Source organism: Macrosteles quadrilineatus, unplaced genomic scaffold (assembly GCF_028750875.1).
Source record: "Macrosteles quadrilineatus isolate MER2022 unplaced genomic scaffold, UCM_ALF_1.0 Scaffold_4__1_contigs__length_99947679, whole genome shotgun sequence".
NCBI lineage: Eukaryota > Metazoa > Arthropoda > Insecta > Hemiptera > Cicadellidae > Macrosteles > Macrosteles quadrilineatus.
The window spans coordinates 85,137,442-85,161,964 of NW_026542597.1; the positions used below are offsets into that span (position 1 = coordinate 85,137,442).

General features: G+C 34.4%; 1 protein-coding gene across 1 annotated transcript in view; it reads left to right on the forward strand.

Annotated features, from left to right (window-relative positions):
• LOC128991485 (protein unc-80 homolog) overlaps positions 1-24,523 on the forward strand; it is a 113,086-nt gene that overhangs the window by 61,543 nt on the left and 27,020 nt on the right. The window contains exons 33-41 of the mRNA XM_054414405.1: positions 3,209-3,297; positions 4,128-4,329; positions 6,205-6,401; positions 6,840-6,959; positions 7,934-8,088; positions 8,978-9,131; positions 10,195-10,317; positions 10,707-10,831; positions 11,266-11,473. Coding sequence (XP_054270380.1) covers positions 3,209-3,297; positions 4,128-4,329; positions 6,205-6,401; positions 6,840-6,959; positions 7,934-8,088; positions 8,978-9,131; positions 10,195-10,317; positions 10,707-10,831; positions 11,266-11,473 — 1,373 coding nt within the window. The remainder of the gene's footprint in view (positions 1-3,208; positions 3,298-4,127; positions 4,330-6,204; positions 6,402-6,839; positions 6,960-7,933; positions 8,089-8,977; positions 9,132-10,194; positions 10,318-10,706; positions 10,832-11,265; positions 11,474-24,523) is intronic.

Here is a 24,523-nt window from a genome sequence, read left to right on the forward strand (position 1 = left end):
ATATTATTTAACCTGTTACCTCACATAAATACAGCTTGGCTTATAATAAATTTTTCTACATTATGCACTCTTTGATTTAAAGGCTAGACTGTAACGTGTGGTGTCGTAAAATTTCCAGTGTGGAAATGCTCACCATTGTCTACCGCAGGGACGTTAGTGCATTTACCTCCATTGTAGAAGATCTAACTTATTTTAATGCCATTTAAAATATCTATTCAGCCATTGTCGAGTTGTGACACGGAAAAACACCGTGGCCTATAAATATATAGGATTCATGTAAGGGAATGCATTACACATTGACTAAAAACTCCTTAAACCCGGTCAATTAGCAGAGTAGAAGATTATATGATATGGTTAGCTTAAAAAGGTTAACATAACACTGTCACAAAATCAAATAATATTCAAGCTGTACATTGCATGAATACAGTCAATAATGAGTAAATTATGTTTCTTAAAAATATACATGCTAGTTAGTGATGTAGTAATATTTTCAGCTTGGGTACATTCTACAGATTTGACTTAACACAGAAACATTGAGGGGTACAGGAAACACTAAAATATCCAGTTCCTTGTATTAGTGACGGTATAAACCAGAAATTTCAAATCTCAAAACCAAAACCAAAACATTTAAAAATCAAGTATCAAATCTTGAATCTTAAAACCTAAACACGAAACATCTTACAATGCTATAAAAAATAAAATAAATTTAACTTCTGACACTGGTCAAGATAACATGATTATAAGATGAACTCGAACAATCATATAGGGGTAAATATGTACAGCCGAAAATCGATGGCAGTTTCGTTTTCATGTTTCATATCCCTGAAACATGTCGATTGAATCTCAAAACCAAACATTTTGTAATATTTTGGTAGTGAGATTTGAAATTCTCCTGAGATTTGAAATTCTCGTGGAATTTCCGATGCATGGATACTGCATATGTTGTAATACACCACCACTTTCTCCAATAAACTTTCCCCACTTTCCTCTATTCACAAGTTTATAATAGTCAAATGAGTGGGTGGGGTGTCTAGTTGCGCTGAGTCTGCGTTCGCTAGACGTTCCGTCCAGTCCGCAGTTCCTACATGTGCCAGGAGAGCGGTGTCGTTCCAGCAGTATTCTTATACCTAGCTTATCGCCTCGGCCATCGAATGCTGGTACAGTACAGTTGTTAGCTAGTGCCGTACACTCACGTAGACAGGCCGCATCGCACAGCACGCCACTCGTCACATTCCACTCGCCAGACAAGATAGACTGACGATTCTTGCAGATTTTAATTGTCGGAATTATTTGCGGATTTTGCTATCGCAGAGTAAAGTGCACAGTTTAAATCTTTTCTGTAGTGGCAACTAGTTTTTGCTCTTGAGTTGAACCTTTTGGCGTGTAAGGAGTTAAAAGTCCTCAGTTTGTTACTTATGTATCCTGATGTCTCAAGAGGTTATTTATTGAACTCTGCTAACGCCCAAATGAAGTGAGGCCTTGTAACTTCTTGTAGACCTGATGATGGTTCAACCCAAGAACCGAAATGACACTACATCACCCAAGGATTGGTAAATGCAGGTATTGTTAACCATTTTTCGTATGTAATCCAGAGGCTAATAAACTCTTTGAATATACAGTTGAATCCATCTCACTTGGAAATGTCAGGACCAGACCTATTTTCAGACTTTAAAAATTCCAAACCCTTACAGGAAAATACAAAAATGAATGGATACACTTCAAAAACACATAACGTGCAAAAAGTTTGTAAACTATAAAGTATTTTATGAATATAAATAAAGGAATAAAGCAATTACATAGTATTGGAATTACAGGTTAGGATTCTTTTGTTTGTGTGATTAAAACTAAAACAAATCCAAACTAGCTAGGGAGTATGATACCTACAAGAATAGTCGAAATTTGAAAACTAATTTCAATTTTTTAACGTTTCATTATCCTCATAAATTATTAGTCTACATTTTTTAATCTATGACCATTAACAAAACCTTCATTAATAGTTCACAAAGCCTTTGTAAATATCAACCACGGAAAGATTGAGTAACTAACCGTCGATGAAGATTCGCTGTAAATAACCGAGCACTGTCTCAGCTTTTGTGTTGTTTAGTGTTCTGCATACGAGTAAATTGTAGTAATTCATAGGAGTCCAAGATAAGGAGGAATATTACAAGTTTACTGAAAATTAGATTTGCATAAATAATTATATTTACCCAATATTTTTATCAACATACTAAACATCTTAAGAAAAATGTTGTTTACGGCTTTTAAAAACATTTTCTATTAATTGAACTGTAATATTCCTCCTTTTCATTGCAATATCTAGTTAGCTGAATCATGTCTTGTCCAGTTTATATATTAGTTTCATCGTACTGACAATGTATTGTTGGTTGTACCTATTAGGAGATTAATTTGGTTGTATTATTTCAAATAGAAAGTAGGCATGAAAGTATTTTAGTTTAGGCATTCACTTTAGCCTTTTAGATTGCTTTTTATTGATATACAGTTAACTAAAAAAATTTAAATAGACTAATCTTACATTTGATATGCTATTTCATTTGGAAATAGCCAAAACAGTACTAGAATATTAAATATCTACACACAATCATGACACTAAAACTTATATTTTCTTAAACTCATGCAACACATTTCACATTTGTTATTAGTTTAATGATTGATTTTACCATTTCAGTCAAAAGTATTAAAGTATAAAGTGTCTGACTATTCAGTCCTATTCAACATTATACAGAGTCACTATTATTATTCATTTTCATATCATGATAACAAAGAAACAATTCACCTCATGTTTGAGAAAGAAGACAATTGACCCACTTAAAAATGTAAACAAACAAAATGTAAAGTTGTGATTTTTAATTTAAAAGATTGTTTAATTAATTAGAAGTAAAGACTATTGTCAATATACTTACGACATCTACTCCAATATTGCTCACAATTACAAATAATGGTAAAAATTAAAAATTAAAGTCAGCAACTATGAATCAAAAAACAATTTAGGGTTTTAGGACATTTGTTGCACACCAGTAAACGATTTCATAAATAAAATCTTTGACAAAATACTATTAGTTTAGCCTTCTTCGCATAAAATTTATTGGGATTCCTCGGACCTTCTCTCTGTTTGATAATATCTCCGGTTTTGAGTTGAGGGGTTTGTGGATTTCACTGACTTGCCCCTACTCACCAATGTTGTGTGCAGGTTTAGCTTCTGAGAGAAAAATCAGCTTTGTACTTCACGAACCGGACAATGAGTCGGAAGGAAGCAGCAACACGACGGTTACACTTCAGGTAAACATAACTAGAGGTTACGTTCAATGTGAACACAACTTAAGGCTATGTACAATATAAACACAACTGAAGACAATGTACAATGTTATGTTAATAAAAGACAAATCAAAGTTACGGTTCAGACTAAGGCTGGATAGATTCGGCATTAACACAGATAAAATCCATTGGCGATTGCCGACTGGGGACTGGGGAGTAGGTCTAGTGGTAGAGCACAACACTTCAGTCACTGAGGTGCCGGGTTAAAATCCTTACAAATCATCAATGGATTTTTTTTTATCTCAGTGATATTGCCACAACTCCTAGGCCTAGCCTGAAGTAATGTAAAAAAACCTGCGGAGCCTAGCGTCCTGAGACAAACAAATAATTTGTTTGGCGGGATTTGAACTCAAGACCTTAGGGATCGAGACTCCGTGGTCTTTCACTAGACCAGCTCACTCCAGCATTTCTTATCCTCAAGGCTAAAAGAGATTATATTGAATCGTCCTAAGTTATTCTGTACAAACAGGTATAATATAATGTTAGTTACCTGTTTTACTATTGGAACAATCCATTGTAATAGGTAGTATTAATCAACTATTTTTTTTTTTGTGCTGCAAAATGAGAAACACATATTTAGGTTAGAATGTCTATTATTTTAAAAATAGTTGATTTAACAGATTGTTCTGACAGAATAATCGGTGTTTTTACACGACCAATATGACAATTCCACTTACTGAGTCAAGCAAATCATGTTTTATTCCGCATGAGTTTTCTGGTCCATTCCCAGGCGATGTTTTTGGCGTGTCATATTTAGAAGTTACAGTAGATTGTAGACATTTTGTTTTTTTTAGGGAGAGGAGAAAGAACAGATGGATGATAAAAAAGGTCGTAGGACAGGGCCTCAAGGTCGACCTTTCCTGTTGCGGCGAGGCACTGGCTCTAACACAGCTACGGCTCCCCCCACCACTTCTACTTCTGGCTCCTTCAAACGTCGGTCGCTCAAACTGCGACGGGGAACCAAGGAAGGCGCCAAGGATATACTAGATTGTGACTGTAAGTCATACACGAGTTACTGCTGTTTTGTTTTCCTGTTCGCTTTTTTAAGCTTTGTAGTAGATCTCTTTGTTTCATTCTGTTTTGTTCTTATCCTTCTTTTAGGTACCTTGATCTTACGTGTTCTTCACTTCCTCCTTTGCTCTTACAGTTCTTTTAAAGTTTCCTAATCCTATTTCACTTTGATCTTGACTGAGTATACTTAAAATACTCCCGCCGCAGCAAAACCTGCAGACTAAGCAAATTTCCATTTTCCTGGCTGGATTTATATTTAATTATTCCCTTAAAATTGTCGGATTTATTTCTTATTTAAATAACAGTAATTTTAATGAGTACTTAGGTTTCCTGCTACAGGGAAGGTATTGAGGGGTGTTTTTGATGTATGGTATAAATAAAATTTCCAAAATTGATTTAAAATATATCCATATATAAACATGCAAACTACCAAAGTTTATTTATTTTCCATAACACGTGAATTTAAAATGTTAGTATTTTTTAAATTATCTTTGTAAATGATAGGCATACAACAACGCTTCATATACCTACAAATATATTTCTTTTTTAAGGTCTACAAAATGGTTCGGAAAGAAATTGTGAATTTTTATGTTTTTAGGGTCAAAAATAGGAAAAACCCAATTTTTACCCCACAAAACCCTTTCCCATATTCCGATCATGCTGGTTTGCGAACTTGTTCAAATAAACGTAAGTTTATACCAAATTTCATGAAATCGGATAATTTTTGCTTGAGTTATCGCGCTAACGGACTCACATATATAGAATTTGAACGGAGGGTGTTTTTGGCCTCTGGGAACCTCAAAACAAAAAAGAAAATCGGTCCCGGGTCTAGGTCTGTAAGATTGTCTGTAACTCAAGGTTTCCTTTGGGCTCATGTTGTAGCGGAGGCAGCTGGTTCAAATCTGAGACCAACGTTGTGTTTCTTATTCATACATTCTAGAGCTACCCCTATGAGATGATTATTCTCGTCAAAGTTTTCAAAATGCAATAGCGGCAGAGGACGTAGATTACTGAAATTTAATCACAAAATTTCATGTATACTTGGCAGGACTCTGGATTGTCAATTTTCTCACATTTGAATAATAGGAAAAGAATAATAACTGTCCTATAGGGGATGGAACCAACTACAATAGTAGAGATAGAGAATGAAGTAAATAACTTGTCTGGTCTCCGATTCAAACAGTAGCTTGCTCAGCTGCAAAGGGAGCTAGATAGAGACAACGATAGAGATTCAAAGACAACCCTCTTATTTAAAGTTTTTATTTTGTATTTTGGCATGTTTAAAAGCTATATTCTCATTTACCCATACAGTACACTTTTAGTCACAATTTTCTTTCCATTAAACGTTTTTAGATTGTTGTCTGCTTTATTTATGATTACTGTGTGTCCGTTTATATCTCTATGCATAGTTACTGTAGAATTGCTGAATATTCATGATGTCATTAGTGTTATATTAATTTGCAAAACCATTGAAATATTTTACGTTTACATTGCTATGTACAAGAACAGAAGTAGCCATCAATATCATTTTGTCATCTTAGCCACATCATTGCCAGTAGAATATCATAGTGAGCTTAAGCCTATAGTTGAGATGCCACATTTAAACAAATCAATGCACATTTGAAATACATCGCACAGTGAAAACGCTTAAGATGCACCAGCTTAATAGTTTGATGGCAGTTGAAGTGTGTAAAATTGTGTGCATAAAATCTACCACTAAAAATACTTACATCTGTTCTTTTAACACGGTCAAACAAAACCTCTTAAATCAAACCCCGAGTTTGAAAAACCACACATGACTAATTTAAATATGGAAATGCTTCTGTAACGAGTTTTAATCCTGACCAAAATGTTTTATAGTTAAAAGAGCAGATTCGATTCAGTCAAAACGTAAAGTGAGTTCGTTGTCAGATCGTAGCGACACTTCGGAGCCGGGAGTGTGCGGAGAAGTGAGTGGAGAAGAGTCTCCGGGGATACTGAGTGACGACCAGCCTCCGGAGAGTCCCAGCGATAGTAATGAGGCAGACGACACAAGTTCTCATCTACCTTGGCTCAAGGTACATAAACTTTTCATTACATAAACATGATCCTACTCAGGCTGCGAAATAATATTGTTGTAAGAAGGCTGAATACCTGAAAGCAAAGTGACAATTATATTTTTTTGAAAATGGAATACAGTTCAGCCAGCTTACCGTCAAAAGAGTCTAGGGTTTGGACTCAATAGACAATAAAGTCATAAAACACCAATGTTTTGCCCTAATATAGGACTACTTTAGAGGTAGGTTTAAGAGAAATATGAGCACAAGTTTAAACCGAGAAATTTAACCCTTAGAGGTTTTCAAATTGTCCTTGCTACAAAAAAAATCATATTGCTGATTTGTCATGTGAGAAAACTGAAATATTGAGTCCCAACTTGAGTTCATGTGTACTTGCAAATTTTAATTTTGTTTAGCCGGTAGTAAGGTTCTACCGTACTAACAACGGGTTTGTTGCAGGTGATGATTCAGATGGCAAACTCGTTTAATTATTATTGTTCTCACCAATCTTTCTGCCATCCGTTTTGCTACAAGCGTCACATGAGAGCAGCTACTCGGTTGATGAAAGCTGTGAGACAGGTTGGTAATATTCTTTACTCTTCTTCACTGGTGATGACAAGGTGAATGGAAGAATTCCATGTTTGTATAGTCAAATGTCTTTTGCAATAACCATAATTAACCCTTCAGGAAAGGATTTTTCCCCTTAGGACTCTGCTATAGTGTTTTTCCTGATTACACCAAACCATCTCTCATTTTGCCCTTTGCTGTCTGGCATAAGTGTTGGTGCTAGTCATGATCGAATTCATAATTTCATCATCAAAATAGAATTAAAAAATACCTAGGAGGGTATGAACTGGAATTTCAGGTCAATATTCACAACTAAATGGTTCTCTAAAGGGTTCACAACCCTCCTTAGTATAGAATTTTCATAGTTTTCATGTTTGGAAACAATACATTTGTCCGTCGCACTCACTACAATTGGGAACAGCTGTAAAAATGGAGCAACTAATGGACAAAGTGTTTTAAACAGTACTAGTGTAAGATATTAATTCGTAATCAGATGCCTTAACCGCTGGGTTGGGTCATGACAAGCAAGTCACGTCAAACTGTAGAAGTGTTTTATACAGGTGACAAGAAAGGCTCATCAAACCGCCTTGAAGTCAGATAGTCTCTTTTGGTCACAAAAATTTTCACTGATTTTAATTTTTGGCATTCTAGTCGTGGATTTTGATTAGGGCATTGAAAATGGTTAGTTAACTTTGTATCTACCAAAATTAGAGGAAACAATAAGAAAAATCAGTTATGTAAATTGTGCTTTTTCATAACAAAAAGATTGTACATTGCATTTATTCACTCTCGTAATTTACTTAGGGGAGGTTTGGTAAAAACAATAAGATTCACATGATTTGCATTAACAGGATTTTCAAAAAGCTCCTCCCACAATAATAGAACTTTTTTACATGTTTGCCAAGATTGTCGAAATTGTACATCATTTTAATACTATTCATAAGGAGATTCTTCTATAATATTTTACAAATGTGTTTAAACTCTAGGTGTACGGTGAAGAGTTCGGTGTAGTCAGTGGTCAGGAGAAGAAGTTGTTTGATGACGGCAAGAAAGATGGCAAACGAGGTCGTAAAGTGAGCGAGCAGACAAGCACTAACGCATCGCCTGTACGACGTAAGGACAGCATCTCCAAAAAGGATCGGTTGGTTCTTAATCAATTAAATTATTTATTGATAAAACGAGGGGTCAAGAGCATACCGGTACAAAAGTGGTGTCTTGCCAAAGAGTTTGACCGAAGAGCTTAGTTTTTATTTAAATTTAAATTCTTACAATATTTTTATGCGTTACTGTATTTATTTTTACTTACTTATCTATACTATACATACATTTAATAATGTTTTTATCACTTTACAATACAGAGACACACACTTGTGTATTTTAAGCTGAGTATAAATGAAAGGTGAGTGTAGAATAGAGTGACATGCCCTGTATAACTTTGGTACTGACTAAGATCAGCTGTTTAATTAGCCAAGACTATTTATTAAAAGACCAATAATTAAAGACAGCTGGGCCCAGTTTCGTATTACTAAAAAGCTACTGACTTTTCTCAGGATTGATACGGCAACCTTAAAGTTGTTAGGGGAGCAATACAACCACCCAACTATCTAGCCTCATTATCTTTGATATTATAACTGATTCATGTCTAGTTACTACATCTCTAGACTAGACTACACGAGTCTGTTCCCGCTCGTGTACCGGAAATGGTGTATATTCGTGATAGGCTTATCAAACTAAAAGTATTTATTTTTATGTCGTACGTGTCGTATGTAAATGTTATTTGTTGTGTAATGTGTTGTGAGAACGAAGCTATTCAAGCGGATCCACATATTCCTGTAATGAAGTGTTTGACAATGGCAGCTCGCCGAAACTTGTAACACGTTGACGAAGGTTACTTTTGGAACTGATAAAGGTATTGTAAAACCAAATATTTTATATATTACAGTTCCGGGGCTACAACAACGAATTTTAATATTTTTTTAGTTTTCTTCTATCAAAATAACTAATTCTAATCAACAAAGTTCAATTTTCAGAATCGACAGAAATGTAGATGGCCCAAAAGATTCTAATAAAGACATGAATGAGGGAGAAAATGAAAAGATCCAAGAACAGACTAACTCAAAGAAAAAACAAGAAAATGAAGAAAAGAAGGACTACCCTCACATTTTGAAATACATTAAAACACAGGTAAGAAATATTTTAGAGGGGTTTTAATTTTATTTTCTACACCCAAAATTAGTTGTCAACATAACATAACTCTTGTAGCATTTTGGGTATTTGAAATTTTTGGGTTTACATTAATAAAAAAATAAAAATAAATTATAACTCCAATAGCATTTTAGTAAAATAAGATCAAAAGTCAAAGTAACATTTAATGTAGGTAAATTAAAATTCATTACAAATATAAAATAGTGAAATGATTCAACACTGCATAAAGCCTGTATTTATTTGTTAAAGGTTTGATTTTTCTTATTTGTTTTTACAATTTGCAGAATTAGGTTGATAATTTTTATTTCACGAAGAATAAATTGGTTGGAACCATCTCTTGAATAAGTCAATTTTTGACCATGAACAATGTATTTTATGTTTTTAGATGGATTATTGTAAAAAAATTTCTGTTATCAGATCCTGTCCTTTGTTTAGAAAGTACCTAAAATATAACAAGATTAGCAAACAAACTCAGACAAAGCTTGTGCACTAATTGTTTAGGTCCTTTCAACCCTGAAGATGGTTGTTAGCTTATAGATCCAGGATCGTCGTGAAAACTTGTTATTTTACTTGTGATGGAAAATGTTCCACAATAGTCGCCCTAATATAGAACTTAAGGTTTAGGATGTGTCATGGAGCACAAAACCCTAGGTTTCTAAGATTTTTGTGAGGATATAGCAAGTTTACCTAAATGGTAAAGATGCCATAGTCCTTAAGCAAACAATAAAAAAGAAATACAAAACTTTGCACTATAAAACAATATATTTCACTATAACTGAGACTATTTTCATCTAAGAAAGGTATGAATTGGAGAATAGAATACTCAAAAAGAATACAAGAAGCTCTCTCTTCTTCTCTTCAACTCATACCTTCCTTAGTTGGCAATGCTGTCAGTGACAGTGAAATATTCAAAATTGTTGTGCTAAATAGTGTAAAGTTTTGTGTCTTTTGCCAGTTTGGACTCTTGCCCATTTAGCTAAGCCTGCCATCCTCACAAAAATCCTAAATTTTAATGTTTAATTTAATCACATCTAATGCACAGGTGAGGGACGTGTTCCACTCAATGCTAGGAGTGTTGGTGAAAGGCGCTGTTGTCATGACAGAGGATCAGTTTGTTGACATGTTGTCAGTATCTTGGGAGCTGCTGCTGCAAACCAACCAAGAGGTCAGTCGAATAGATTTCTAGAGTTGATCACGTTAAGTCTGTTTAACCCTTCAACACCCTTATTAAAGAAGTAGGGAGACCTGCAGGAACCAGAACACCAGGAAGGCCTAAACTAAGATGTAAAAAACAAAGGGCAGAAGACCTTAGGAGTAACTTGGGAGAAAGCCAAATATTGAGAAGAATGAAGGTGCATTGTTGGGGAGGCAAAAAAAAACCCTCCTTAGTAAGGTCACAGCAGTAAGGTAAGGTAACTCTTCAAGGCAGGATATTTTAACAACCACCGGATTCTGCTACGGTAGTTTTTACCCAAATAGTTTTTTGAATCGTCTTAGAATTTTTTTAATGGAACGCTGGACACTTTGGGAGATTCAAATGACTGTGTTTTGCAGGTTGCAGCAAGCGCTGCGGCCCTGTTTATCCTAGCAGCTGTGCGATCTCCTGGTCATGCCTCTCAACTCATGCAACACGCTCTACACAACCAAGACCCAGCTGTGCGGATAAACGCTATCCTCAGGTATCAAGAAAATGCTTGACATTACAACCTTGTGTTAGTGTATAGTTATGTACAGAACATATTACATGGCACCATTAGTTTTAGGGATGGACGGGATTGTATTTTTAGGTTGGGACGGGAAGGGTTATTTCCTTTCTGACTTTCAGGGACAGGATGTCCTGCGGTCACGGCACCATTGTCAACATATCCTGCGTTCGTGATGCCATCTTTGTCATGTCTCAAGGTCACGGCAGCATCTTTCACTGGAAAATTTACGACTAAATTACTTAAACGTAGTATGTATACATTACTTTGCAAATTGTAATCGTGGTGCAGAGCCTCGGTGTATGTCGTCTATGTTTGAATCTGGCCCTGCTCCTAGTTTCCATAAAAATATAAATTTCATTTCCACCTTTGTGCCCTCTTTGTGTTCATCCCAATGATTCTGTTCGCAGGTTCCAAGTTCTGTGGAAGCTGAGGTACCAAGTGTGGCCCAGGATGGAGGATGGAGCTCATGTTACGTTCAAGGTCCCCCCGCCAGGGATAGAGTTCACCCTCCCTTCCCCCAAGATCGGTATCGAGTCTCTCCCCGTGGTCGACCCTCCGTGGATGCCTCAGGTCAAAACTAAAGTTGAAGAAGTCACTTTGAACCAAGAGAGCCATGTAAGACCTACTCACAGTGTTAGCAAGTTTGTAAGTTTCGTCGATATATTTCAGATTTGGTCTGCTTCTCCGTTTCTACCCTCTTCTAAGCTTTCGCCCCTAGCGTTGCGTTGCTGCCCGTACCATTCGTGTCTGTTTGTCCGAAGGCTAGGATGCACTGACAGCTTTACACCACACGGAACATTGTCCAACTCCTGTAGACGTTTGAAGCTGAACATTCGCTTAATAGTCATCGTGGTGAAGTCTTTAGCTATATTTTACTTTTATGTTTTAATCTGTTGATACTGTTTTACTTGGTTGATAATTTCAAATGTTATTTTATGTTTGACCAATACGAAACTAAACCGTTTTTTTAAGTCTTCAAAAACATTCAGTTTTGGAAAAAATATTTGAAGACTGTTTTCTTTATATTTTTAAAATAGAGATTGCCAATCATGAGTAAATTTGTAATTAGCTGTCCAACAGTTAAATTCCATAAGTTGGCTTTGTTGACTAGATTCTATGAGTTGACTCAAGTTGACAAGTGTGAAAAAAACTATAATTTTTTATTCTAACACATTTTTATTTTTAAACAGTTGTTATTTATTTGGGGATGAATTGTGTCAGGTTTACAGGTTTAAATTTAACAGTTTCCCTCTAGATTGGTATTAACTGACTCAGAATCTAAAGGATTCACACATTATTAGTTGACCAATCTGATGTTAGTTTAACTATTTTTTTGGTTTTTTTTCTGAAGAGTTACAATGCGTTTTTATGTTATTTCCCAAAACACACTATAAGAAAACTTTGAACTTTAGCTAAGTGGTAATTTTCAAATTGCATAAACAACTTGTGTGTGGATGATTCTAAAACTTATTATGGGCGTAGAAGTATTTTTGGCAAGGCTACTTTTTGTACTTTAAATTTATTTCTATGGTGAAACTTATTTTCTTTTTTTAGTGTTTTTCTTGTGCTTCAGTCTTCTCAAATCTCCAAATTGATATTTTCCTGTATAAACTTTACTAAGATTATTATTAATCAGGCTTTCTATGACATTTTTGTAGAGTATTCCACCTACTGTAATGGTTTAAATTATTAAAAAATCAAACACTTATACTGGTGTTGTCTAACAGAACATGTAATAAAAAATGTTCGTCTAAACTGTAACTCTCACACATTAAAATGTATTCAAATTTTTATGCATCTGTTGCACACTTCACAGATTGTTAATAATATTTGGTTATGCTAATGCAAAACTTAGTTATTCTAATGTAACTGGGTCAGAAAAAAATTAACTTACAATTGTGCTGAACATGTTAATATTTTGGGTTTTCGTTATTTTACGTTTTTGACACTCGCTATAATATTAGTATTTCAAACAGGCATCTTCAAGGAAAAAGTACAGTCAGTATTCTATTGAATTCGAGAGACTTGGAAGTGAAAAATATCGTAGTATTTTTTGCTACAATTGCATGGTGTGATTGTCCAATTCATTGCGCTCCACCCGTTTGCAATGTGAAAACTGTTATGTTGACACCTCAGTTTTTTAACTCAATTCTTTTCCCTCGTTCTAAGAAAGCTAACCTGTCTTTTGAAATATTTCAAGCCTCCTAGCATGGAAGTTAGTCTTGACCAGGAAAAGGTTTTGAAAAATATGACAGATTTACAATTATTTATTATAAAATTTTTAACAATTAATTTTAAACAAACTGATTGTAATTTTTTGATAGTATTTTTTTTTGTATTTTAGATAGCAGTGTTTAAAAGATACTTATGATATAAATATATTTTTTTATCCAACAACAATCGTTTAGAGGTCATTGAAATGAGACCTTCGTAACAATCAATTAGTATAATAGTAATTCATTTTCTTTTTTAAAGTAATTGTTTAGAACAGAGGTCTCCAGCCTACGGCCTACGGGCCGGAGCCAGTACAGAGGCTAAAAAAAAATCTTTTTGATAGCAAACACTGATGATCTTCTCCCGTGATCACGTAAACACCTGTGTCCTGGTGGTCTCGGCAATACCGTAATCGTTTCGGCAACAATTGCCGCTGGTGATCACGATTTCCTTACGATGTAAAAAGAGAACCAATTGAAGCCCATCAATGAATGAAGGCTTGGCCATAGAAATTGACGGAACTGCTCTGACTAAACCAGATTCAAGTGCAATTCACCGTCTTTTTCCCGTTCAACAAAATTTACGTACAATTCTTGGTCTTCAGATTGTCTGGCTACCGTGTTTAAATATAAGTGCAGTATATGCTCACTCATTTTTTTCTCAACTAGAGGAAAATTAGCAGTAGGCCTAATCTTGTAGTGGCAAAGTCCAAATAAAGATCTGCTTGGTTAGATGGACATTTGAAATTTGAAATCAATCCCTTTTAAGTAGCAAATGCAATAAGTCAACACAAAAATATTGTTCTTTTTACGCTTTACGTGAACTCCTGTATTGTGAAGTTTTCTTATCGCCAATATAATTTGAAGTTAAATTATGTAAATGTTTTAGTGGATAGAAAATATTTACTTCATCCTAGGTTTTCATCAGGTCCATCTGGAATTTTAGATATCCAACAAGCTTCATATCAGGAAATGTAGTGAATACAAAATGAGCAAGAAAATGTCAAAATCTCCCAGAGTCAGAAACCCTAAATAGTGTCTCTGCATAGCCGGGTAGTTTTGATGCCGAGTATTATAAATATTATAATTATGTGGACTCCCAATATTTCGGAACTGTATTTTTATTCATTGCAGTTTTTAGATTAGTTACAGTTTTATAAATACAGGGTGCGGCAAAAAAAACCCATCTGTCTTCTGCAGCGCACTGTTAGGTTCCTTATGGATGATTAAAAAAAACTAAACAGATAAATACAAAATAATCTGCAATGATAAGAATTAAGATCGAACCTCAAAATTTGTGTAACCGAGCGGTGAGACATGTTCAAAGCAGATGCTGGTTTTCGGGCGGGCCTATGAGGATTGTTTTCCACAGCAGCATGAACTCTATCGAATGTTAAATGTCTGGCGTCCAATCTGCTTTGGACAGCTTGTCAGCTTGTTTTTAAATGCAGAAGTCGTTGTTATAAAGTTGGTAACCAATGATTGTGCTACATGAAGGAATCCACGTCGCCCTAATTAAAAGAACGCAAGGAACTGATGCTGAGTCGCTTACTTGGAATCAATATTTTTTTAATTCAACACGATAACAAACGCACGTTGCACAGAGGACCTCTGTTCTATGACCACAGATAATGGCATCGTGTAGGCTTTCCAACGAACCCCACCAGTATCAGACGACCTATCACTGAACAGTGAGCTGCATAAAATAGATAGTTTTTTTTGCCGCACCCTGTATATAAAATGTAGACTACAATTTGGCCCTCAAGGAAAAAAGGGACGCGTTGCAGAAAGTCAACAGTCCCGGAAGGTCAAATAATTTATACCTGTGCCGCTAGGTCAAAAACTACAATTTTTGCAGTGTCTGTAGATCAAAAATCCCAGAAAGTCAAATAGTACAGTCCGGGCTAAAAGTTTAGTCTATTTTAAAGCAATTGACTTATTGGGAATTTGACTTAATGCAACAGCAGTTTTAATATAACGAAATAAGATAAAATATAAGTTCAGTTTCGCTGAGTCAACAGTGCCGGAAGGTCAAAAGTATAATCTGTTAAAAACAACGATAGTCCTCTCGACGCATGTCTTCAATAATTTCGTGTTTTGGTGTTCTTAAAGTTGTGCTAAAATTTTGAAATTTGGCACAGAGCTTCTTGGTTAGTCCTACTCGATGACTATTTTGTTGGAACTTTAAACTATTTACCGATCTAATTAATAAAAAATGATTTGTATGGTGAAATAGTTTTAAATCGTGATTTCTAACATGAAAAAGTTAGCATGCGAGATTTTTTTTTGTTTTTGGGTTAGAGAGGTTTTGTCTGTGGCAAAGTTGAAGCCAAAAGTGTAATGCGTAAAATATATTTTTTTGGAATTTTTTACAATCAGTGGTTCAGTAGATAACTTGGGTTGAAGAGGACGGCAAATGTAACATTTCGCAACGCATGGAAAGAACTACATCGTACGATGCGACTGCTGAGTGGACTTTTAATTTATCTAATTTAATTTATCTAAGGACAAGAAAAAGGTGAATATACAGATCACCAGTACATTCATATTATTTATAAAAAATCTTTCTTTATTACCAGCTAACATTTTTCACTTATAAGAATACATCATAAACAGGGTGTTAAAATAAGCGGGGAGATACTTTACCTAGTAATTCCTTGGGTCAAAATAAACAGAAAATCAAGGATAACATTTTTTCCAAAATAATTTCGTTAACCAGATATCCACCATTTTGTATTTTTTACATACAAATATTTATCTTTGCACTTTTCCAACCGATGTTTATCAAACTTGGTATGTATGTTAAGGTAGGAGAGACCCATGTTATAAACAAAGATTCATCTCGATTCACCCTAAAATTTCAAAATTTAACACTTAACTACAATATAATATACTCTACTACACCACAATATTTACGTATCACCATAAATCTTTAACAAAATAAAACGTTAACATTTTTAAAAACCAAAGTAAATCAATATAATATTTCTTTTTTGAAAAATATATTTAAAAAACAGGCGATGGTAAAATAACGACAGGCGAGTTTCGATCTGGGTGTTTCAGGTTTGAATCTAGGAGGATTTAACATTAATTAACATTAATGTTTAATCCTCCTAGGTTTGAACTGATTGAGAGGAATACATGAAACCGAAGGGGGGAGGTAGCAACAAGTGCACTAGTATTTACTAGTGTCCAATTACAATTTGATGGATTTAACCAAAACCTTTTCTATTTCACTTATTTTCAGCTGTTAATACAGATTGTTTAATACTGACATTGCATTATTATATTTTAATTTGAGCCTAATTACGACGGTCTACGTACACGTTATTAGTGATATAGTAACATTGTTTATTATCATATTGTTGTATTACACGAAAGACATTAATTTACGACGATCCTTCGGCTTACATATTATTGGATCATTTGTTTACGTATCACGATTGTAAACGTTGATTGTTGGGGTATAATTTTAGCGATTTAAATATTATACAGAGCACCTACGGTTAGGAACAAACTCCTACAACAGTTTTATTGTTATTTAACATACTAATCAACAATAACGTTTGCCGCCAATTGTATTAAATCTAATATGGGTCCTTGGAAACTATTTTTGTTAGTTTGGATGTACAATCTCTTCCCGATGGTGTAAGTGCTGACTGAGCCAGAAGACAGGCAAAAAACAGCCTTGCAAGAACAACGACTCATCCGTGCCTACCACGACCACTCCCGCCGTTATCACCGTGACACTGGCGTAGGCTACTACATCCAAGGCAATAGTTTTAGCATAGATTTATCATTAACTTTAGATACTGGATGTAGAGATTTCATTTAAGAGAAACAGATAAAGCATTGACTTTGGATACTACAAGTAGTCATCCCATTTATGAGAAACAATTATACAATTGACTTAGTGAACTTGTAGGAGACATCTCAATTACGTGAACTATATTTAGCATTGACTTTGAAAAAGTATTGGATTACAGTACTATGATAGCTCCGTTCAATATTGCAAGCAGACAACTGCATTTTACACCTAGTACACATTAGTACACGCAAAATAATGCAAGGGACCTTGAAAGAAATATTGGCAATGAATTTTTCATAATGGCAGAAAATAATTACAGTACAAAGCACTGTGGTGCATAATCAACACAGTAAATCAATGAAAACAGAAAAAAGTTCAAAATCTACACATTTCTTTCTACATCTATTATTTCTTACTTTACAAAATCACCGAAACCACGCTCTCCTCGTGTAAGTATAGATATATTGTGGGAACTACATCTGAACTAGGTTGAATTAGCATAATAGCGCAAGTTTAAATGAGAACAATTGTATGACTAAAACTAGTAAAAATAATTTATTTGGTAACTGATGACGTTGTTTAGACCTATCAGGAAACTACACTCCTTTACCACGTAAATATCTAACATAGTTTGTACCTCTGTGATTTCGTCTAATCATATTCAGTGATTCATTCTTTACATAGTTTGACTTTTTCGTAGGCCTGGTTGTAATATAGCTTATGTCTGGTTTTACATAGGTGTTGTCGCTGGTTATACAGTAGTACTTGCACATATTCGCGCCTTTTTTAATCCCGCGCTTTTATCGAGTGCGTTGACATTGACTAGTTATTCCAACTATTGTCATCAGTTTCTCGTTCTGTAACACACATTCTAATCCTGATGTATCCCTCACTACATTTCCGCCTTGAACTGCATTATTTGACGAGCGTCTGGTTTAAATACATTAATCGATTTACAAGCTACATTATGAAATATTCATAATGTACCTTGCAAATCGATTAATAGATAGTCTACTAACTAATTTACTCCCTACAAATAATTAGGTAATACATTATTTAATACAGTGATATCAATGACAAATGTATATGATACTTTTACTAATACAATATTCTTAAATTTATTACACCTATTTGCAAATGTTTCAGCTACCTTGTCCACAGTAACATTTACATTCGTGTAGTTCTTGACAGAAGACTTTAATACAAAACTAGATGTATGTCTCTTGGACTTGACATAATTTCAAAAAGAAGTGATATTGTATACAACTCACAACAAAAATCAAATAGTTAGTATACGCTGTCCTAATTGTTATTTTTACTTCCGATTTTATAGTTGTAAACAAGGCAATAATGGTGGTTGGAAAACTTAAGTTTTTCGCATACTTGTCTTAATTTACAGATTCGGTTGCATCCTTTGTTAACCAAAAAGGATATTTACATTTATTGACAAAATAAAACTTAGACTGATCGATGATTATAAATACGATGACAACTGCATTTACATCACCATACTTATGCAAATAGGTCCAAAATAAATCTCTCATAGACAATATAACTTATAAAGACCGGCCTCTGCAGTAATATGGTTTACCGTACTTATTAATTGCGTACTTATTAATTTACCGTACTTATTAAAAAATAGCAAAGTGCCGAAAATTACCGATTTTGGGTAAACCCAGCTTAGGTTAGGGCTGAGGAGCTCAGCTAAAGGTTATTTTAGGGAGTCCTTGGAGGCTAGTGGCCATTTTGGATAATTTCAAACAGCTGCTGAAGAGCGATTTATCGTCCAAAAATATTTTTCAAACACCAAAGTGATTATAATTTAACATCGAGTATAGTGTGAGATTAGAAATGTTCTTTGTAGTTTTTTTATTGTTCTCCAGTGGAGTCAATGAAAGCTAACAGCCATCTTGGATTTGTCCCCCATAAGAGCGATGTTAATTACGTTAATTTCAGACAGCAGCTGGAGATTTATTTACAGTCCAAAAATATTTTTTCAAACATCAGAGTGATTGTAATTTAAATATCTAGTATATTGTTAAACTATAAATTGTCTTTGTAGTTCTTTCATTGTTTTATGAGTTAGAACGTCTAGGCTCCAAGGACTCTTTTACACTCTTTTATTGACACTTACCAGTCAAATGTGGCGATATTAATGATTTATAACGCTTTTAACGATTTTCAAACGTGTTTTTCGTGGTGAAATATGTGTTTGCTGAAAAAGTGCAAGAGGAAAAGAAGTTTGAAATGACTCGAATAATAAAAAATAGGCTTCCATTAAAAGAAAAAAAGATTTTTCGAGCGCTTATAATCGCCGATTTCTAAAGCTTTTCTCGATTTCCAAACGTGATTTTCAGGGTGAAATAGTCGTTTCCCCCTAAAGTGCCAAAGGAAAATAGCATAATTTTGGTAGATAAGGTAAAAAATTCGATAAAACATAAGTAGTGCAAGTTCAGTATTGCCTCCTGGATTTCACCAATCACGTATTCAGACCTTAATTCCAAAATTTAGTTAACCTTGCGCTGGATTTTGAGATAAATATTGCAAACCCACAACGGACCTTTCCAGTTCTTCCTTATCTTTACCGCATATCTCTCTTATCTCCAAGACTACAGACTGCGTAATGAAGGAGGGTCTCGTGCCTATGCCTAATCTGACGAAGAATGAGCAAGAGCAATCGTACATTTGTTTTTTTAATTGTGGTGTAAAACTTTTTAATTTATGTTTAGATGTTATTTAATTTCTTGTTATGTGAGTTTGAATTTAGTATGGTAGCCATTTCAGAAGAAAGTATTAAAGTAATTTGAGATGTTAAGATTATGAAGAAATGTCATTTCTTTAACAGAAATACTAAGATAACTTCTCAAAACGACTTCTAAATTGTTATTTATTTTGCTAATGCAAACAAGCATCTGTTTAGTAAATATAATAAAATTATTTCGTTTATTACGATTGTGTTAGTGTATATTACTATCGATATATCGAACTATTGACAAGAATGCCACATTTAGCTACCCCATTCAGTTTTTCAAATTTAAAAATCATATCTTACAAACAGAACTTTCCAAATTAAACATCAAAATTATTTAACTGACCTTTACCCTATAGAATCAGGAATCCCCAAAGGAAGCGTACTTGAACCATACTTGTATATTCCCTATACATCGGACCTACCAGAAATTGTAAACACTATGGTTGCCACATTTGCGGATGATATGACCATTTTATCTGTCCACGACAAACCGGTTCAAACTACAGCAAATTTACAGTTAAACTTGGATGAAATTTCACATTGGTTTAAAACATGGAGGTTCAAAATTAGTGAAAATAAATCAGAAAACATTACTTTTACCCTAAATCTGGCTACATGTCCTCCAGTATCCATGAACAATATTCACCACCCTAAAGTAACAGAAATAAAATACTTGGGCATGCACTTAGATGCAAAGCTTAATTGGAAGGCACATATCTGGACTAAAAGACAATATCTAAATTTTAAAATAACTAAGCTTAATTGTCTTCTTGGATCTAAATCAAAACTTAGTACACAAAATAATGTTACTTTGCAGAAAAGTTATAAAACCAATTTGGACTTATGGGATCCAACTTTGGGGATCATCAAGTACATCAAACATTGAAATTTTTCAACGATACCAATCAAAATTGCTACGTAAAATTGTCAACGCACCTTGGTTTGTTACTAACAGAATACTTCATAATAATCTTAGAATTTGAAAAGTCAAAGAAGAAATTACAAAATCTAGTGAAAAAAGATAATCAAATTGGAAAATCATTCAAAATCGTCTTATACAAAACAACTTTTGCAAAACTTATGACAGCTAGCCTGACCATACTACTGGAACGAATTACACGCGGTTGGTACCAAATGAAAGATATTTTCCTGTAGATGTGATGAATCCCTTTATAAATTAAAATAGGCTCAAAAATAAACACAAGAAACGAATTTAAAATTTAAAAAATAACTTGGGCCGTATGGGTTGCCATGTAGGTAACGAAATAACAACTAAATGTAAACAGAAAATAAAACCAAATAGAAGAAATTCCATTTACATGTCTTATTTATAGCATAGGGTAAATATAGATAAGTTGGAAAAATACATACTTTTGGTCAAGTTTCCGACCACAAGGCGAGCTCTCATCTTGCACTAAATTTATTGGACAATCACAACACCATTTACGACATTAAACCTCCCATTCAGATTCGGCTGTGTTATCAAAATTATCTTTGTTAGCTAGTGTTGAGAGTGGTAAATCACTATACTTTTAACGTTGTATTATTGTTAATGTATTTGCTTATTTTTCTACTTTTGAAACAGACTGTAAATTAACTAAAACATCATAGTGTGGTGAAAAAAATTATACATACTTTCGATACATGCGATTGCATACAATCGAAGCTCACAACTGAGTTTAAATCAGCTGACTTTCACTTCCTAGGGAGAAAATAGTGAAAATACCTACTTTAAGCTCACTAAATACGGCTGTTTTTGCTGCAGTATGACTCAGCGTTTGCAGTATGCTTCAGTGTTTTAATAAATATTTGATAGTTAATTTGTCGATAGTGTAATGCAGGTTAATCTTATATAATTCATTACAATGATCAACCACCAAAACACATACTTCAGATTCAGTTAAGCCTAAAATTATTCAAAGATCCCGTGGGTGATAACATAGGTACCAAAAAGATATTTTTTAGATTTTAAGATGAAAAATTAACTGATGAAGAAGCGGATGAAGCAACAGTCTGATCTAGAGTTAAGTTCACAAGAACAGTGGGAATGAAGCTAGTAATTAAGTCTAGTAATTAACGGTAGTATACAAAATACGAAACGTGACATTGGATTGGGCCGTTGAGTATTTTGAATACAATAGGGGTACTCGTCAAACAGTTAAATATTATTATTTCTATGAATTTAATGGGTAACTTTAAAAGATTAGGTGGAATTTCTAACAATACTTCACCGTAATCAGCAGCAAACATACATAAGGAATTCCAGTTATTACAACAGACGCTCTGACAGCCCATTAACATAAGACCTGCAGACGGGTCAACGAATATGCTGAAAAAAATAACGAGATAAGTGAGTGTTAAAGTGACTATTTATATCCGGTCGTCATACGCCACGAGACATTCCGTCAGTGAATGGGAGGCCCACACAAGGGTGAAGATCGATAACGCGCTGCATTTGGAATGGAATAAATTGCACAGGTCCTCGAAAAGTACTAAATTCTCGAGTCCCGAAAAAGTCAAGTCCCCAAAATGTTTTATACACTTATATATATATGAATTTGAACGGATGGTGTTTTTGGCCTCTAGGGACTCAAAACGAAAAATTACATCGGTCCCGGGTCCAGGTGTTCCCATGAGTTATACGGTAATAGCTTATTCCCTATATGCGAAATTCGCTAAAAACCTAATAATTCTATAGAATAACAAGCTGTACCCGCTGGCTTTGCCCCGTTAAACTAATTAATTTTCAAGATTAGCTCGTTCGCATGGCTCAATCAAGTCCTGGTTGAAGTTCGTTCGCTACGCTCTCTCACCTTTAGGTTGGAGCTCGTTCGCTGAGCTCACTTGCCTTGGGGTTAACTCACCTCCAGGTTGAAGTTCGTTCGAAACGCTCACTCAGCTTTTGGTTGCAAATTAGCTGTTGTCATAAATTGTTGAATTGACACAGCTGTTATGATTCATTAATTCCTTTTAAATATGAAAAATCATAAGGTTCAGATGGGAAACTCCAGAGCCACTGGGGCGGAGCCCGAATGCCCGATCATAATAAAAACTACTTAGTTTTCCTATTTAATGCCCAAAGAATCGGTGAATCGAATTTCAACCTCCTAGGTAAATGGGAAGTGGGAGAATTAGTGATGATGCGTGAGTGAGAGTGAGTGTGTCAGTGAGGGCTTTGCCTTTTATAAGTATACATAGCACATTCAACCAGCTGTTAGTTAAAACAAATTATATTGGACTAAAACAAATCGATGATTACAAAGAATACTTTAAAAAATAATTTGAACATCCTACTACTGTACCTATTTTACTATGCACATTTAATTAAACTGCCATCCTCGTACCGAAGAATTAAATGTATCAATGGTCAGCATTACACATACATAGTATAAATAAGTCAACCATAAGTATGTATTTGAATTTTCTTCCAAATGCTGAATTTGTGTCACAAATACTGAATGTTACAGCTGTTATGTTAAGCAAATTATATTGTACTAAAAGCTAGCTAGAAGCATTGACTTATTGGAGAAGGTTAGCATCGGCTGCTAGACTTTTTAAAAACTAAAACTTAATTTATAAAAAACTGGGACATTAATTTTAAATTATGGCTTTGAAATTATCTAGTTCTCAAAATTGTCTTTCTTTCAACACAAAACTAATGAAAATCCATCGACTGGTTGATTCAGAATCGTGAAAAACCCCCATTTACGTTATAATAATATATATGATAGTTTGGACAGGTTTCAACCCTTCCGTGGCGTAATACATTACACAGTTTATATGTAGACTACATTATAACTCATAAAATAGTTCTACAATTAAACGGATCTCCTTTTACAAACGTATATAATAACCAGAAATGTTCAGATCGTCCTTGCGTGTATTTTATGCCACAAATTTTGACGAAAGGCTTTTCATTACATAAACTATACCTATTTACAGTGTTGACCAAACAGTTGGCAAGAAGCATTAATAAATAAGCTATGTACCAAATATGATAATTTTAGCTCTATTCTAATTATGACAAAACACGAAGTAACTAAAAGCGAGTTTTGTTGGTGTAGTAAGCGTTGCAGGAGGTCTACTTTACACTGAATCGACGTTCACTTTTATTGCTTTTGATCTTCCGGCACTTTTGACTCAGCGAAACTGAACTTGTATTTTACCGTATTTCGTTATATTAAACCTGCTGTTGCATTAGGTCAAATTCCCAATAAGTCAATTGCTTTAACATAGACTAAACTTTTAGCCCGGACTGTACTATTTGACTTTCTGGGATTTTTGATCTACAGACACTGCAAAAATTGTAGTTTTTGACCTAGCGGCACAGGTATAAATTATTTGATCTTCCGGGACTGTTGACTTTCAGCAACATTCCCGGAAAAAAGGTTGGAGACCCCTGGTTTAGAATGTTGTTCAAAAATTTAATTACAATCTACAAATTGAATTGGTTGCACCTTGGTTTTGCCACTTGGCTCTTGCACTTGCATTGTTATATTTATCGTATATTTTGTTCCACAACCTGTATTCAATATTATTCATTATTACTATTACATGAACAATTGTGCACTAGTCCAATCTCGCAACTTGAAAGAAATCATGTTTCTGCACAAAGATATGTCATGTTTCTATTCAATAAAATTAGGTTTATGATTTTAATTTAGTGTGAAACTGTATATGTTTTTGGAAATATCCTCTCCTGTTACATTTATTTGGTTCCCGAAAAACTTAAATAACTTGAAGGATCATTTTAATTACTAGACACTGTGTGCCGATTTTGAATTGAAACACTCAAAATCAGCACCTAAACAGCGGACAACATTGTCCAATCACGACGAACGCGGAGGGATACATAGATAAAGGATTGAATGCGAAAAGGAGAAGTGTGTAAC